The 15,782-nt window shown below is 42.6% G+C and overlaps 1 protein-coding gene across 1 annotated transcript in view; it reads left to right on the top strand.

The window, feature by feature from the left end:
• The first annotated feature begins 3,232 nt into the window (after positions 1 to 3,232).
• The window catches only part of NUP210L (nucleoporin 210kDa like), a 48,902-nt gene continuing 36,352 nt past the window's right edge, over positions 3,233 to 15,782 (top strand). Inside the window, exons 1-9 of the mRNA XM_015571775.1 lie at positions 3,233 to 3,576; positions 4,672 to 4,803; positions 5,844 to 5,937; positions 7,628 to 7,778; positions 9,941 to 10,073; positions 10,755 to 10,913; positions 12,849 to 12,917; positions 13,858 to 13,964; positions 14,693 to 14,833. Of these exons, the coding sequence (XP_015427261.1) occupies positions 3,357 to 3,576; positions 4,672 to 4,803; positions 5,844 to 5,937; positions 7,628 to 7,778; positions 9,941 to 10,073; positions 10,755 to 10,913; positions 12,849 to 12,917; positions 13,858 to 13,964; positions 14,693 to 14,833 (1,206 nt within the window). The 5' untranslated portion in view covers positions 3,233 to 3,356. The remainder of the gene's footprint in view (positions 3,577 to 4,671; positions 4,804 to 5,843; positions 5,938 to 7,627; positions 7,779 to 9,940; positions 10,074 to 10,754; positions 10,914 to 12,848; positions 12,918 to 13,857; positions 13,965 to 14,692; positions 14,834 to 15,782) is intronic.

The following is a 15,782-nucleotide window of genomic DNA, read 5'->3' as shown; positions in this document are numbered from 1 at the left end:
TTAGTGAGGTTTCCGTGAGGTCTGTTAGGTGCGCGTCCTGCAGCTTATTGGCTTAAAATGTACTCTCCTTTGGTGTGGTCCCTTTGGGGGCCAACTTGGAGAAAGAGAAACCAATAGTGCAACTGTTTTGATACTGAAAATTGAACAAGTATCTTTTTAAAATAAAGAACCAGTCCCTCCAACCTTCAGACCTACTTGATTTCTTTTCTTCTTTTTTTTTTTTAATAATCCTAATGTGCTTTCTCCACAGGAACTGAGGTTTGGGTTAAAAATCAGATCTTTGTAGGTGGTAGCAACAGGACATTGGAGTATATGCTTTGGTAGCATACCAAACGGGGTTCAAAACTCAGCTCTGAGCTCCTAGTTGTTATGTCCTGATGTAACAACGGTTAAACAAAGATACCATGTATCATCAGGTAAATGGGAAAGTTTGAAAAAAATTATGTGCCAATCCTTTTTTGTTGTTAACCTTCACCTGAAGATATTTTTTCCATTTATTTATTTTTTTTTAGAGAGAGTGGAAGCGGGGTGGAGAGAGAAACATCGATGTGAGAGGCATATCGATTGGTTGCCTCCTGCACGTGCCCTTGACCCGGAATGGAACATGAAACCCTTGACAAGAAGTGCTCTTAGCCCAACTGGTGTGGCTCAGTGGTTGAGCCTTGACCTATGAACCAGGAGGTCACAGTTCAAATGCTGGTCAGGGCACAGGCCCAGGTTGCAGGCTGGATCCCCAGTGTGGGGCGTGCAGGAGGCAGCCATCAATGATTCTCACCATTGTTGTTCCTACCTCCTCCCTCTCCCTTTCTGAAATCAATAAAATGTGTTGTTGTTTTGTTTTGTTTTTAAAGAAGTGCTCTTAGTATTTGCTTAGAGGTTGTGTGAGTGGATAGCTTTCGAAGTTGCCTTTGACACACGAGTGCCTGGCAATCCTGCACCCGGGCCATGAGGCCGGCCATGAATCTGACATACTAGTAAGAATGACACAGCTCCTTGACCACGACCAGCTCTAGCTGTTTATACTTCAGACTGGAAAGTTTTTCCGTTAATAGGCACGGATCAATGCATAGAAATTACTGCCCCCCACCAAAAAAAATTGGAGGTGGGGTGGGGTTAGGGGCCGAATAAGGTAGGCAATCGAATTAAACTGGGAGGAAGTTTGATTTACTAACAAGATCTGCCCTCCGACATTGAAGTGGGCAGCTGGGTTTGTGCCTAGTTTCCATCCTGTTGGTTTGCTGGGGCGTTGGGTACAGGGGTTCCCACAATTCCGAGCCAGGCGGCCCCGCCTCCCGCTGGCGTTTGAAAACCTGAAGCCACAGGCGCCATGACCGGCTCAGGGACCCCCGGCCCCCCGGGCCCAGGCCCAGGCCCAGGCCCGGCCGCCTGCTCGCCCCGACACCGCCTCCTGCTGCTGCTGGTGCTGCTGCTGGTGCTGCTGCTGGTGCCGGTGCCGGTACTTGGTGAGGGGCTGGGGTCCCCGGGTCTGCACCCCACGCCACCCAGCGAGGATGGGCGGGGTCACCGGGCCAGAGGCCCGGGAAGGCCGTGTGCCCACTGGGTGCCTTTTCGGAGGGAGGCGGTGGGACGGAATGGCCGGGTCCCCGTGTGGCCTACCCTCGCGTGGGAGACCCGAAGGCTGCGTGGGACACGGTTCTTCGGGTTGGGGAAGAGCAGTCAGGGCAGTAGTATTGTAGACACACTAGCGCGCGCGCGCGCGTGTGTGTGTGTGTGTGTGTGTGTGTGTGTGTGTGTGTTGGGGTCACTGTGGGAGTGGCCATTAGCGCCCACGGAAGCCCCGGGTGGGAGGTCTCTGGTATTGGGGCTCACCAACGTGGGGACCCCCCAGGGCATAGCCAGAGTGAGAAAGGCCGGAGGGATTTACTCGGGAGCAGAGGCCGTGTGAAGGCATCGCAAAACATAAACTGTTGTGTGCCTAACTAAGCACTTGGCGTGTGTTGACTCAGTGTTTCTAGTCCTGCAAGGACGATTAGTCCTGTTTTACAGACGAGGCACCTGAGGCCCAGAGACCACGAAGCACACACTTGTTGCAATATGAAAAGATCCATTTTGGGTGGCGGCGAGCTCTGCCTGAATATGTTTTCCCGCCTATAGGATGGCGCCCTCCCGGACGGGCGGACACGGGTGCTCACCTCTGGGGTTGACTTTCTTGGTGGGGGGACCCGGTGATAGGTTGTGAGGTTACCCAAGGTGTGAGGGAACCTAACTGCAGTGGGCTTCAAGGTCTCGGGTTCATCCGAAAGGAGTGGATTTCCCTTTACCATCTCCTAAGACAGGGGTGGGGAACCTTTTTTCTGCCAAGGGGCACTTGGGTATTTACAACATCATTCGTGGGCCATACAACATTATGGACTGAGCCTGGCTGGTGTGGCTCAGCAGTTGAGCAGGGACCTAGGAACCGGGAAGTGGCGGTTGGATTCCTGGTCAGGGCACATGTCCAGGTTGCTCTCCTCCCTTCCTCTCGGAAATCAGTAAAAACATAATTTTAAAAAATTAGCTTGCTATATTTGGTCAGACATTTAATTAACTCAACCCTAATGCCTTGGGAGGGCCACACCAAAGTATTGCATGGGCCTTACACAGCCCTCGGGCCAGATGTTCCCCACCCCTGTCCTAAGAGAGCACTAAGGTTTGTTTAGAGGTAAGAAGTTCACATCCCATTTCATGGGGAAACGTAATTGTAAGATAACCCGTGTGATGTATTTCCTGATTGAGAGGATGATGCAAGGAATCTTTCCAGCATTGAAAGCCATTCCATTCATCCAAAAATTTAATGACTTTTTTTTTTAAGTGAGCTCACACCTCGTAATTTCGGCAACTTTACCATCTTAGATATCAGCAACCCAGTTTCTAGAATTGAAGGAAACTCATTCCTGAGAGTATGAGGAAACCACTTCTCTCATTATTGGAAACGCATCAATATTTTTACATACTGAGGGAAGAATGTAGCAATCGCATTTTAAATATTGAGGAAGGAATGTAATTTTGCACATGGGATCATTGGGAAACGGTTCTGTCTCTCCCACTTAAATCTTTTTTAAAAAAATTTTTAATTGATTTCAGAGAGGAAAAGAGAGGGAGAGAGAGATAGGAACATCAATGATGAGAGACAATCGTCGATTGGCTGCCTTCTGCATGCCCCTCACTGGGGATCGAACCCACAACCTGAGCATTTACCCTGACCGGGAATCAAACCGTGACCTTCTGGTTCATAGGTCGATGCTCAACTGCTGAGCCACACTGGCTGAGCCAGTCTCTCCCACTTAACTCTTGTTTCCTAAGTAATGTTTCTATTTTGAAGAGTGTCATTTAAATACACCTGGTAGTATGTAATAATGGACAAAATAAAAGAAATTGTGTTCCACCAAAAGTTAACCCACTTATTCCTATTTGATACTCAAGCATTTTATTCTGGCAGGCGTTCCACCCATCCTGATGTAGTAACTGTTGAGCCTTTATATGAAAACGGCATCTTATGTTCCCAAAAAGCGGTACTTTTTGCTGAATCTACCCAACCTATACGCCTCAGCAGTATCATTCTTGCTCGAGAGATAGGTATGTTGAGAGAAAACACAATATGTAACAGTAAAATAATTGTGACATCCTATTCTGTGACTTTTTTGTGTGTGTGTATGTGTGCGTGTGTATTCAGCACCTGGCGTGGTACCTGATACAAGAGGGAAAGAATTACTGATCAGAACTAGCTTAAGTGTTAAGGTCCGAGATTGGTCTTGAGTAAGGCCAAAGGCAGTAGTATAAAGACTAGTACTTCTCAAAGTGTGGTTGGTGAACCTATACCATTAGCATCACCTGGAGCTTGTTAGAGGTTTTGTTTGTTTGTTTGTTTTTAGAGAGGGAGGAAGGGGGAGAGAGAGAAAACACACACACAAGCATGGAAGTGGTAAGAGAAACATCAGTTGGTTGCCTCAGGCATGTGCCCCCACTGGGGATAGAACCAGCAACCTATGTATGTGCCTTGACCAGGAACCGAACAGGTGACCTTCCAGTGCACGGGACAGCGTTCCAAGCCACTGAGCCACACAGGCCAGGGGAGAGATGTAAATTCTTAGGCCCCTCTCAGTTCTGCTATGTCAGAATCTCTGGGGTGGGCCCAAAACAAGTTTTCTGGGTGATTCTCATCCATAGTAAAGTTTGGGAAGTACTGCACTAGTCTGTTTTAAACTAGAACAGCTCAAGAAATGCTATTTGTATCCCAAATCAGAGCAGGACTGACATTGTTGCAACCATTTTACTTAACTAAATACGTTTTTAAAAATCTACTACCATAACTTCATAAAAGGAAAAACATTTTAACACTTCAAAAGTAAGATAGAATGTAAAAATAAAGGTTAGTCCTTTAAAGTGAATAAATTGGATTACGTACTATTTTAAATTATTTTTTTTCTCATTTTTCAATGGATGAATGAAAACATACATTGTAGATCAGTGTTTGGGAGTTGCTGGTCTGGTGTTTTATTATAAACAAAAGTTCTTATGTTTTGTCATTTTGCTGTTTTCTTCCACAGGTTGAAAGCAACTGTTACAGCTTTTCTTTTTTTCAAATATTTAGAATAAGATTCTGAGTGTTTAAGACATTTCATAGAGTCATGACCTGTTAAGTTAAATTCTCAGTGTTTGGATTCATTGTAGTGACTGACCATGAGCTGCGCTGTGATGTGAGGGTTGATGTGATAGACAGCATTGAAATTATATCCCGAACTCGGGAACTTTATGTAGATGACTCACCACTGGAACTGATGGTGAGGGCATTGGATGCTGAAGGTAAAGAAGTTCGGAAGATTCAACAAAATTACTTAAAATTGTACTCCTGTATGTTTAGTACTTGGAAACAGAAACCTGAGAGATAAAAGTGGATTGAAAGCAATATTTGTTTTCTCATATGAAGCTCATGTACATAAGGGATTAATAATTCTGATCATGGTTCAATACACTAGCTAATACTTTCATAAAATTTTCTTGCTATATTGAATTGTTGGTCATCTTAGAAGTTTTCTTGAATGTCCAAATTCTGCCACTTAACTTCTGCTGATGATCCCTAAACCAGCAATTAAGAACATTATTTTATAATTTATTGCTAGCTCTGTTTTGATAAGTCCACTTTCTGTAGGCTAGGAAAATTCAATGTAAACCTGTGAGAAAGTTTTATAATTTTAAATTTGACTTTCTTGAGCATGGTTTTATATTGCTTAATATCCTGTGCTGATGTTGTAATATATTTAAAACATTTAAAGTCATTGCCTCTTTCTAAACTATTCAGTAAAGAATAGTTTTTTAAATCTGAAGAGTGGATGTATTAAATTATCCTAGAATCTCAATTTTATAAAATTTTTGTTGAAGGGACCAGGATTTAGGGATTCCTGTCAACTCTGAGGTAGACTACAAAGGGGCCTTTATGTAAAGAGAAACAGAAAAAGTGGCATAATTTTTGTCAACCAGAAGCTAATCATTTTGAGTCCTTTTTCAGAAAGCTTGTGCAGCAGTAGCACTTCTATTGTTTATGTAGGGATCTTCCCGGTATATGTATTTTAATTAATTAATGATAAGTGTTTCCATTTGTTCATGAAAAAGGCCCAAAAGTAATTTTCTAGTTAGGTTTTCCTAACTAGATACCTGTATGGCATATAAGCATAACCAATAGATGCAGGCAACAGGGGGTGAGGGCAGGATTGGGGGAATGGGAAGGCAATGGGGGGATAAGGACACATATGTAATACCTTAATCAATAAAGGGGCGGGGGGAAAGATACCTGAATGTTTTTGAGTATGTGATTCTGTCTTGTCTGCTTTTGACTTGATCTACAGGAAATACTTTTAGTAGTTTGGCAGGGATGATGTTTGAGTGGAGCATTGTCAAGGACAATGAGTCATCAAGAGGAGAACTGTCTAATAAAATCAGGTAACCTAGCAACCTAACATAAACCTTCTGACTCGGAAGGAGACCTCTGCCTTTGTGGCACACTGAACAACAACCATTTGTGAGGGCATTAATCCTGCTGTTTGGACTTTTTTAGAACAGATAAATTTACCAGGTGGGGGGATGTCTTTGATACAGTAGGATGTAGGCTATAGTATGGTATGGTTATAGGTACCATTTTGATAGTTTAATTTGATGTACTGCAAAGGAGTTCATGCATTCAGGATTATGTACATCTAGAGGCCCGGTGCACAAAGTTCGTACATGGGTAGGGTCCCTAGGCCTGGCCAGAGATCAGGGCCGATCAAGGCCTTCCGGCTGCCAGCGGAGCCTTCCTTTGTTCCGCACTACCCCCTATTGGTCAGCGCACGTCATAGAGAGCGATCGAACTCGGGTCTCCTGGTTGAGGGATGTCCGACTGCCCATTTAGGCCCGATCCCATTCACAATCCAGGACTGCTGGCTCCCAACCGCTCTCCTGCCTGCCAGCCTGATCACCCCCTAACCCAGGGGTGGGCAAACTTTTTGACTCAAGGGCCACAATGGGTTCTTAAACTGGCCTCCCCTGCTGTCCCATTCACCCCCAACTGCCCTTCCCTGCAGGCCTGGTTGCCCCCAACTGCCCTCCCCTGCCGGCCATCTTGTAGCCACATGGGGACAGCCATCTTGTATTTTGGAGTGATGGTCAATTTGCATACTGGTCACGACTAATTAGCATATCCCTTATTGTATTGAAGTGACGGTCAATTTGCATACCGGTTGTGACTTATTGGCATGTCCTGTCGTGACTAGCATATCTGGGCTAATTAGCACATCCCTCTCTTTTTATATAGGATTATGTAGGATAGGATTATTTGAGTCAGGTATATATTCTGGCCATTTTGTTGTTCAAGCTATCTGCACATGCTGAAATCCAGTAAATGGGAAAAATAGTATGAAATTTTGTCTTCAGTATCAAGAAGTAGCTCTGAGATCATCCAAATTTTAGTTCAACAACAATTTTAGGCAGAAGCACATTGAATACTTTTCTTCTATCTAGTCCTTATGGGGAAAAATTTTTTAAAACTTTTGCCCTGGCCAGTGTGTTCAGTGGTTAGAGTGCTGAGCTAGCATTGAAGGGTCTCAGATTTGATTCCTGGTCAAGGGCATGAACCTGGTTGCAGGTTCAATCCCTGGCCCTGGTTGGGCGCCTACGGGAGGCAACCAGTTATGTCTCTCTTTCTCTCTCTCTTTTCCCCTCCTCTGCCCTTCCTCCCTCCCACTCTCTCTAAAAAAATCAATGGAGCCCTAGGTGGTTTGGTTCAGTGGGTACAGCGTCGGCCTGTGAACTGAAGGGTCCCAGGTTCAATTCCAGTCAAGGGCACATGTCCAGGTTGTGGGCTCGATCCCCAGTAGGGGGCTTACAGGAGGCAGCAGCTAATCAATGATTCTCTCTCATCATTGATGTTTCTATCTCTCTCTTCCTCTCCCTTCCTCTCTGAAGTCAATAAAAAAAAACATTAAAAAAATCAATGGAAAAAATCCTTGGGTGAAGATTAACAACAAAAGAACAACACAAGTATTTATACTGTATAGAGATTGAAGAGTCTAGGTCTAAAGTTGCTTAGTGCCTTTTGGAGGAAGACTGATTCTTTGATTCTGTTAGAAACAAACCCTATTTTAAATCTCTTTAGGATTCTAAAATACTCTGATGCGGAATATTCTCCCCCAGCATATGTAACTGAGATGGAAAAGGAAGGGAAACAAGGAGATATCATTTTGGTGTCTGGGATTAGAACTGGTGCCGCTGTTGTCAAAGTGCGAATTTTGGACCCATTTTATAAGGTAAAAAGTTTGTGCCATAAACTTCCCTTTATTAGTCTTGCCTACATACCAGTAAAATACAATTTTCTATGTTTACCTATAATAGAAGTTTTCTATCTAACCTGATATAATTTGAGCTAATAGTCATTTTTGAAAAAGTCATTTGAAGTGGGTAAACATGAAAAACAACACTTGTCTTCCTTAAACATTTTGTTACCTATTACAAATACAACTGCTGTTTTCTGTTAAAACATATAAATGCATTAAAAAGATTTTTATTTCATAGGGGAAGAGAGAGATAGAAACATCAATGATGAGAACGAATCATTGATCGGCTGCCTCCCGCACACCCCCCACTGGAGATGGAGCCCCAACCTGGACATGTGCCCTGACCTGGAATTGAACCTCAAACTCCTGGATCATAGGTTGACACTCAACCACTGAGCCATGCTGCCCCGGCTATAACTGCATTTTATTCACCAACCCCTTGGTGTAGGTCCAAGACCTTTCTTTGATCATGAGTTCACTGGTTAGAACTGTACATACTGTTTCTTGTATAAATTAGCTTCTAGTTTCTTTTTTTTTTTTTATAGTAAAGTGAAAAATTAGACCTGTAAAGCAATTTGAATACATAATTCCATATTTTTCAAGGATTTTTACATTTCTCACCTAAACCCAATTTGCTAGCACATTTTATCAATTTGCTTTTAACTTTTCAAAATTTTTAAATTTTTTGCACTGTCCACGTAGTTCAGTTGGTTAGAGCGTAGTCTCAATATTGCCAAGGTTGTGGCTTCGATCCCCAGTCAGGGCACATACAAGAATCAACCAATGAATGCATAAATGAGTGGACCTAAAATCAATGTGGTTTTTTTATCTCTTTCTCTCAAATCAATTTTTAAAAAGGTTTAAATTCTTTGTAGAAACAACTTCTCTATTTTTGCACCCATGGTTTATTTTTTAAGTGTAATTATAATTAAACTAGTGGCCCTGTGCATGGATTCGTGCACATTCTAAGGAAATTAATTAGAATTCCTGGGATGGCACCGTGGCTCGAAGGGTGTCTGTGGAATGATCAGGGTCCCTCTGGCTGGTGGGGTCCCTCGGCCTGGCCTATGGGGATTGGGCCAAAACTGGCTCTCTGACATCCCCTCCAAGGGGTCCTGGAGTGCGAGAGGGCACTCTGCAAAGTTGCTGTGGTACAGGGTGTGGAACGCAAACACAAGCGTGCAGTAAACCAGATTTGGGGCCAACAGTGCCCCAGCAACAACATAACCCACGGCTGAAGGTGGAATCGTGCTGCCCCGCAAGGAACGGGGCTCCCTCCTCTCTGGTTCTGGGTGCATCACCGAAGAACCGCCTCTGCCAAGTCACTGCAGCTCAGCAGCTCCTGCGTTAAGCATCTGCCCCCTGGTGGTCAGGGTGCATCATAGGTACCAGCCAGTCTGAAGGTTGGAGGGTCACTTAGCCTTTTATATATATAGAAGTGCTGCTGGCATACATAGATTTGGGAAAAAACAGTTGTTGTTTGAATAGCATTTAATGCAAGTGGCAGGAACACAAATTTATAGATATCCTAGAGGGCAGCTCACTAACCTTGTGTTGGGTAAGCCTTCATAAGAACCAGTATGTTCAACTTAATCTGGGAAGACAGTTTGAGGTTGGTTAAAAGGATTTCTGTGGCCCTAACCGGTTTGGCTCAGTGGCTAGAGCGTCGGCCTGGGGACTGAGGGGTCACAGGTTCGATTCCGGCCAGGGGCATGTACCTTGGTTGCGGGCACATCCCCAGTGGGAGGTGTGCAGGAGGCAGCTCTCTATCCCCTCTCCTTTCCTCTCTGTAAAAAAAATCAATAAATTATATTTTTTTTTAAAAGGATTTCTGTGGCATAACAGTGAAATCTTACCTTTTCTCGTTTCAGCATACTTGTCATTTTATTTACTACTCTTCTCCTTTAGAAGGCTCGTCATTTTTCATTCCTAGTTTGAGTGATTTAGAAAGTAAATGACTTAGAAAGTTAATATAGTATTAAGATTCATGATCATATTTTAAGGTTAACTGAAATTATGATTTGTGATTAAGAAAGCATTTAAAAAAAATCTTTATAAAACTTTTAACAAGGAAGATGGCCTTGAGGATTTTGCCTCAAGTTTGGAAATTTTGATTTTTTTTTTCCCTCTTTTAGAAAGTGGCGGCAGCAATAATACGTCTGCTTGTTTTGGAGAATGTATTTCTTGTACCATCCCATGATATTTATCTCTTAGTAGGAACTTATATTAAATACCGAGTTGCAAAAATGGTTCAAGGAAGAGTGACAGGTAAGGTGATTTATCATTTCCTAAGACTGACACTTCCCAAATCCTTTCTGCTGAGAAGCACTCCACGTTCTGTACGCACCTGCTTTTAGCTTTTGTAATGACGTTTTCTCTGATTGCTATCCTAGAGCTAATCCTGGACAGAGATAGTCCCCATACCGTAAACAGATTAAATGCTATCGTTTGGCTACTTAGCTTCAGTAACCACAGGCATATGAGTTCTCCACTAAAACACCAACCAAAAACTTACCAGCTTCTGCAGGGCAAGGGAAGAAACTTTACCAGAAAGCACATGAATTATCTTGGTAAAAGTTTCTTGAAAAACTCAGTTCGGTAACTGAAAACTGAACACTCTATTAACTCCAAGAATCCAGCTGAATTTATAAAGTGTGCATTGACTCCATTGACATTAATTCTTTCCCAACTTACCTCGTGGGGATTCCTTCTGCTACTCCCAGTTTACTGGTTTGTAAGAATACAAGTGATACCAACAATACACTCAATAGTGCCCTCCCCACATGGCCACTTGTAGAAATTCATCAGAGTGGAAAGGAAATTAGGAACAGGTCGTACGTACTCTTCTCTAGGCCTGCTTCTTGATTTTCTTTTTATAATCCAACAATATACTATTGTCTGTTGGCATGGCTGCTCTCATTATGTGTATGTACCTTCCGTGTCTTACAGAGATGGGGTTTCCCCTGGAACATTATACCCTGGAGTTACAAAACCATAAAGTCGCACAGAATGCGTCTTTTTCTGGGAAAGTGGCTTCACTGGATGAGAAAACAGCCGTTGTGACCGCCATCCAACTGGGCCAAACTAATCTTATTTTTGTACATAAAAGTATCCTTTTGTTCAGGTTTTAGCTGCCAATATACCTTTCCCCGAGCATGCTAGAAACGCTCCTTGGTAGAATAATTTGTTGAGTGATTATAATACTACTACACATAATTTTCCGTAGGTTTTATTTTTAACAAGAGCTATAAATTATCACTGTCACACTTTCTAACAACAGGAAGAGAAGTAGTTGGCGGGAGCTTAGTATCTGTTGACGTTAGTGCTTATTTGCAGCCTCAGTCACATTAGGAGGTTGAGGAAAACAGTTTGGAGGAACTTGTGTGAGAATTTTACTAATTTGTTGCTTTCCACATGAATAATTGAGAAAAGAGGATTGATTAATATTTGTTGAGTTGAGAATAATTTTTTTAATCCTCACCCAAAGGTGTTTTTATTGATTTGAGACAGAGAGAGAGGGAGAGGGAGAGAGAAACATTGATGTGAGAGAGATAAACAGGGATCAGTTGCCTCCTATAGGCACCCCAGCTGGGGATTGAACCTGAAACCTAGGTATGTGCTCTGACCGGAATCAAATCCAAACCTTTTTGGTGTAGGAAATGATGCTCCACCCAACTGAGCCACCCGGCCAGGGCAAGTTGAGGGTAATTTTTAAAAATTTACTAAATCTGCTCTGTAAGGGTATAACAGAGACACAGCTCTATTAAAGTTGATGGAAAAAAAACAGAATGAAGATTTAAATTCTCAGAAAATTGAAGCATTTGGATTTCGTATCTCAGTGTTAGATTTTGAAATATTTCCTATTTTTGAATAGTTGAATCTGAAAGAAATTAATTTATTCAGCAAATACTATATTCCTATACTATATGCTCAACATTATTCTAAGCTCTGGGGATACAGACTATTTTACGCAGGGTAGTTAGGGAAGTCTGATAAGGTGACATTGCAGCAGTAAGCCATTTCGATATCTGTGTGAAAGCTCCAGGAAGAGGAAATAGAAATTGCAAAGGCTCTGAAACAGGATCATGTTGGCCATGTTTAAAGAACAGCAAGGTTCGCCCAGCTGGTGTGGCCCAGTGGTTGAGTGTCCACTGATGAGCCAACTATCCTCTTCAGTTAAATTCTAACAGAAATACAAATTTATTCTTCCACTCATCTATATAGATCTAATTAGGAACATTCTTCCCAGAAGTAACTCAGTAGGAAAGAGAAAGCATTTTGGTATTACAGATTTGCTGCAGATATTAGAAAATCAATTCATGATTCTTTTTGAGAGAGGACACTTCTTAAAGCCGGGGACAGTGAAACAAGGGAGTTCTTAGGGTAGAAGAAGCAACAGGAGAGCCTCGGCCGGGCTGCTTTGCTCTCCAGAAAATCAGAGAAAAGGGGGCCTTGGAGACAGCCCCGGAGTTAGTGCGGGAGGAACTGCTGCTGCCCACTGCTCCCCTGGTTGCTAGTCTCACGGGGACCATTAGAGTTAGGAGATGCACGCCTGAGAGGGAAGAGAGGCGTGGGCGTGCTCCCAAAAGGGAGAGCGCCTCAGTTAGTGATTTTTTAAAAGTCTGCAGAGCTCAAGGCTGAATGGCAAGCCATGCCTCTCCCTTTTCCTCTATCACCACTGTTCGTTCCTTCAACCAGAGCCAGGCCACTTCGTCCTGCTCTCCATCATGGGCTTCGGTGTAAGAATTTACCTGGAAAAAGGGTCCTGCAGCTAAATGAATATTAAAAGCATGGAGCACGGTCTTTTTTTCTCTCATTCCATTTTCCTCAAATTTGAAATTCAAGAATACCTGACCCATGTGATTATTGAGTCCCTCCTATTTTTCTCAGAAGGGTACACGGTTAGGTTTTTGCTTTTCAAGGGGTAGTAAAAGGTAGAAGTTTTGTTTGTGGGTTCATTCCCCCCCCGCCTTTGGTGTAGCACACGTTTCTCTTTTCACCCAACTTTGGCTTATATGATTTCCTTAAGCAAAAATTATTAAGATGTCCATATGCGCTCTGTGTCTGGACTTCCAAACTGCACCATATATGTGGTGCAACCTGGATTTTTAGGTATTTTTAGATAACGATTTTCTGAAAGCTAAATAGCCAAAGTGAACGTGTTGAAACGATAGCGCTTCTTTAACCTTCATTTTGAGATCGAATTAACTACAAATTCAACCTTCCTTTGGCACATTTTCACACATTGTTCTGGTTATATGCTGTCTGTAAGATGAAGCAGGTTGTGGAAAATACAAAGATCCACGTAACACAGTATTGGGTTAGGAAAAGAGACTTTATACAAGAGGGAGGGAATCCGAATGTCGCTCTGTCCGGTTTGATTCAGTGGATAGAGTGTTGGCCTGTGGACTGAAGGATCCTGGGTTCCATTCCATTCAGGGGCACAGCCGGGGCCCTGGCCGGGGCTCGAAGAGACAACCAATTGATGTGTCTCATATGGATGTTTCTCTCTGTTTCTCCCCCTTCCTTCCTCTCTCGAGAAGTCAATGGGAAAATATCCTCAGGTGAGGATTAAAAAAAGAGAGAATCTGAATGTCTTTAGACCATTTGAAACAATGAGCCTAACCCAGCCGTGGGCAAACTACGGTCCGCGGGCCGGATCCGGCCCGTTTGAAATGAATAAAACTAAAAAAAAAAAAGAAAGACCGTACCCTTTTATGTAATGATGTTTACTTTGAATTTATATTAGTTCACGCAAACACTCCATCCATGCTTTTGTTCCGGCCCTCCGGTCCAGTTTAAGAACCCATTGTGGCCCTCGAGTCAAAAAGTTTGCCCACCCCTGGCCTAACTGAAAAAACCTAGAATCTTGTCTGGCAATTGCGGTTTATTTTTGTGTGCAGATATAACAGAGTATTTCTTTGTACCTGAGCTCAGTTAAGCCAGCATCTTTGGAAACCCAAATTATTATACAATTTGATAGAGTGAACTACAGGATCTACTTTGGAAACGCTCCTAATATTTTTTTTTCTTGATGTGTGTGTGTATACAGGCTTCACAGTCCAACCTGGAGGCCGATGGAGTCTAGAGGTGGGACAGGTGTATGTCATTACAGTAGAAGTGTTCGATAAAAGCAGCACAAAGGTCTATATTTCAGATGTGAGTCTCTCTTGTGTTTTTCTAGCCCCTTGTACCTTCTTATTTGCTTTCGCTTCCAGATGTTACCTTTGGAAATGCAAGTTACCACTTTATTATTATTATTATTATTATCATTATTATTATTAAATAGTTCTGTCCTTGAGGAATGTTAAGCCAGAAGTAAAAGAAATAATTTGGTCAGAATTATAGGAAAGAACTGAAGTGATAGTACGTTGCAGAGGATCCTCATTCTACAGCTGCACTTCAGAGATGGTTAGCACTGTTTTGTAGGGTGAGAGTAGTCGTGTGAACATCAGATGGCGTGTCCTACTCACTCTCCAGCATCTCCTCCCCCCGCACCCCAAAGAACTGTCAACTTATAGAATGTCACAAATCCCTCTAAAATTTACCTAAGCTTGGACTCTTTCTATTTCTCATTACTCGCCATTAGTGGATCTTTCAAAAATTAGCACCACATTAGAATTACATCTTTCCAACTTAGAATTTCCATGAGGGAGAGGAAAAATTTTGTTTTTCTTTCTTTCTTTTTTTTATAGCAAAGGTGGAGATTTTATTGAAGAACAAGTACGGACTCCCACGTGGGGAGGGGGGAAGAGTCCCGTTTTTATTTCTTTGTCCCCAGAATGCATAGACGCCCTTTTTTTCTCTTTCTTTAATGCTTTGGGATTAAGATGGCTTCAGGGGAAAGCATTTCTTCAGGCTTGTGTTGCTGTTGGGCTGATTTTCAGAATATCAGGATCACATGCCAGTTCCTGACTGAGTACTTTGAAGAGCAGCTAACGACTGTGAATGGATCTTACCACGTAGTGAAAACCCTGAAAGATGGTGTCGTGGTGATAAGTGCATGCCTGACTTCCATCCTTTCCCAGGTAGGAACCAAGAGGACTTCTTTGAATTCTGAGAATACCGATGACTCTTGGTAACCCTTGTTTTGCAAGCAGGTATATGGCATATCCCACCTTTATCTTTCACAAAAAATAAACAGATAAATAGCTCTGGTCGAGTGGCTCACTTGGTTGGAGCATGGTGGCTCACTTGGTTGGAGCATGGTTCCATACACCAAAAGGGTATGGGTTCAATTTTCAGTCAGGGCACACATAGCTAGGTTTTGGGTTGATCTCGAGTCATGGGGTACACAAGAGACAAACAACTCTTGCCTCCCACATCGATGTTTCTCTCTGTCCCTCTCTTCTTTCTCCCTCCTTCTCTCTCTAAAATCAATAAACATATCCTTAGGTGAAGATAAAAAAACACACCAGAAAAACTGATAAACAGTATACTTAGTAGTTTATACCTCTATAAATTTTCTATCCCCATCTGTGTTATTGCATGTATTTACATTTTATGGTTATTGTGTATATCATTTGACGTTCCTTTATATATTTTTATTGGTTTCAGAGAGGGAAGAAGAGGGAGAAAGAGATAGTAACATCAATGATGAGAGAGAATCATTGATTGTCTGCCTCCTGCATGCCGCCTACTGGGTATCGAGCCTGCAACCTGGGCATGTGCCCTGACTGGGAATTGAACCATGACCTCCTGGTTCAGAGGTCAGCACTCAATCACTGTCCCAGGCCTGCCAGGCTCCGCCCAGCATCTTTAAATGTTCTCTTTCTTTTATTATGAATAGTTTGTAACATCCCTTTGCCTTTAGAGATCATGTACTTAACTGATGAGTGTTGAAGGGTCTTTCTTTCTGAAACTATGATTTCCTTCCCTATGTTGATAAAACTTTTACTTCAGGAAACTTGAACTACTTTCTCTGATTGTGACACTTATTTTGGGTTGAGCAAAATTCCTTTCATTATTAATGAACCA

Source organism: Myotis davidii, unplaced genomic scaffold (assembly GCF_000327345.1).
Source record: "Myotis davidii unplaced genomic scaffold, ASM32734v1 scaffold208, whole genome shotgun sequence".
In the NCBI taxonomy this organism is placed as follows: domain Eukaryota; kingdom Metazoa; phylum Chordata; class Mammalia; order Chiroptera; family Vespertilionidae; genus Myotis; species Myotis davidii.
Note: the sequence above shows the minus strand (reverse complement) of the source record. Positions and strands in the feature narration are given on the sequence as shown.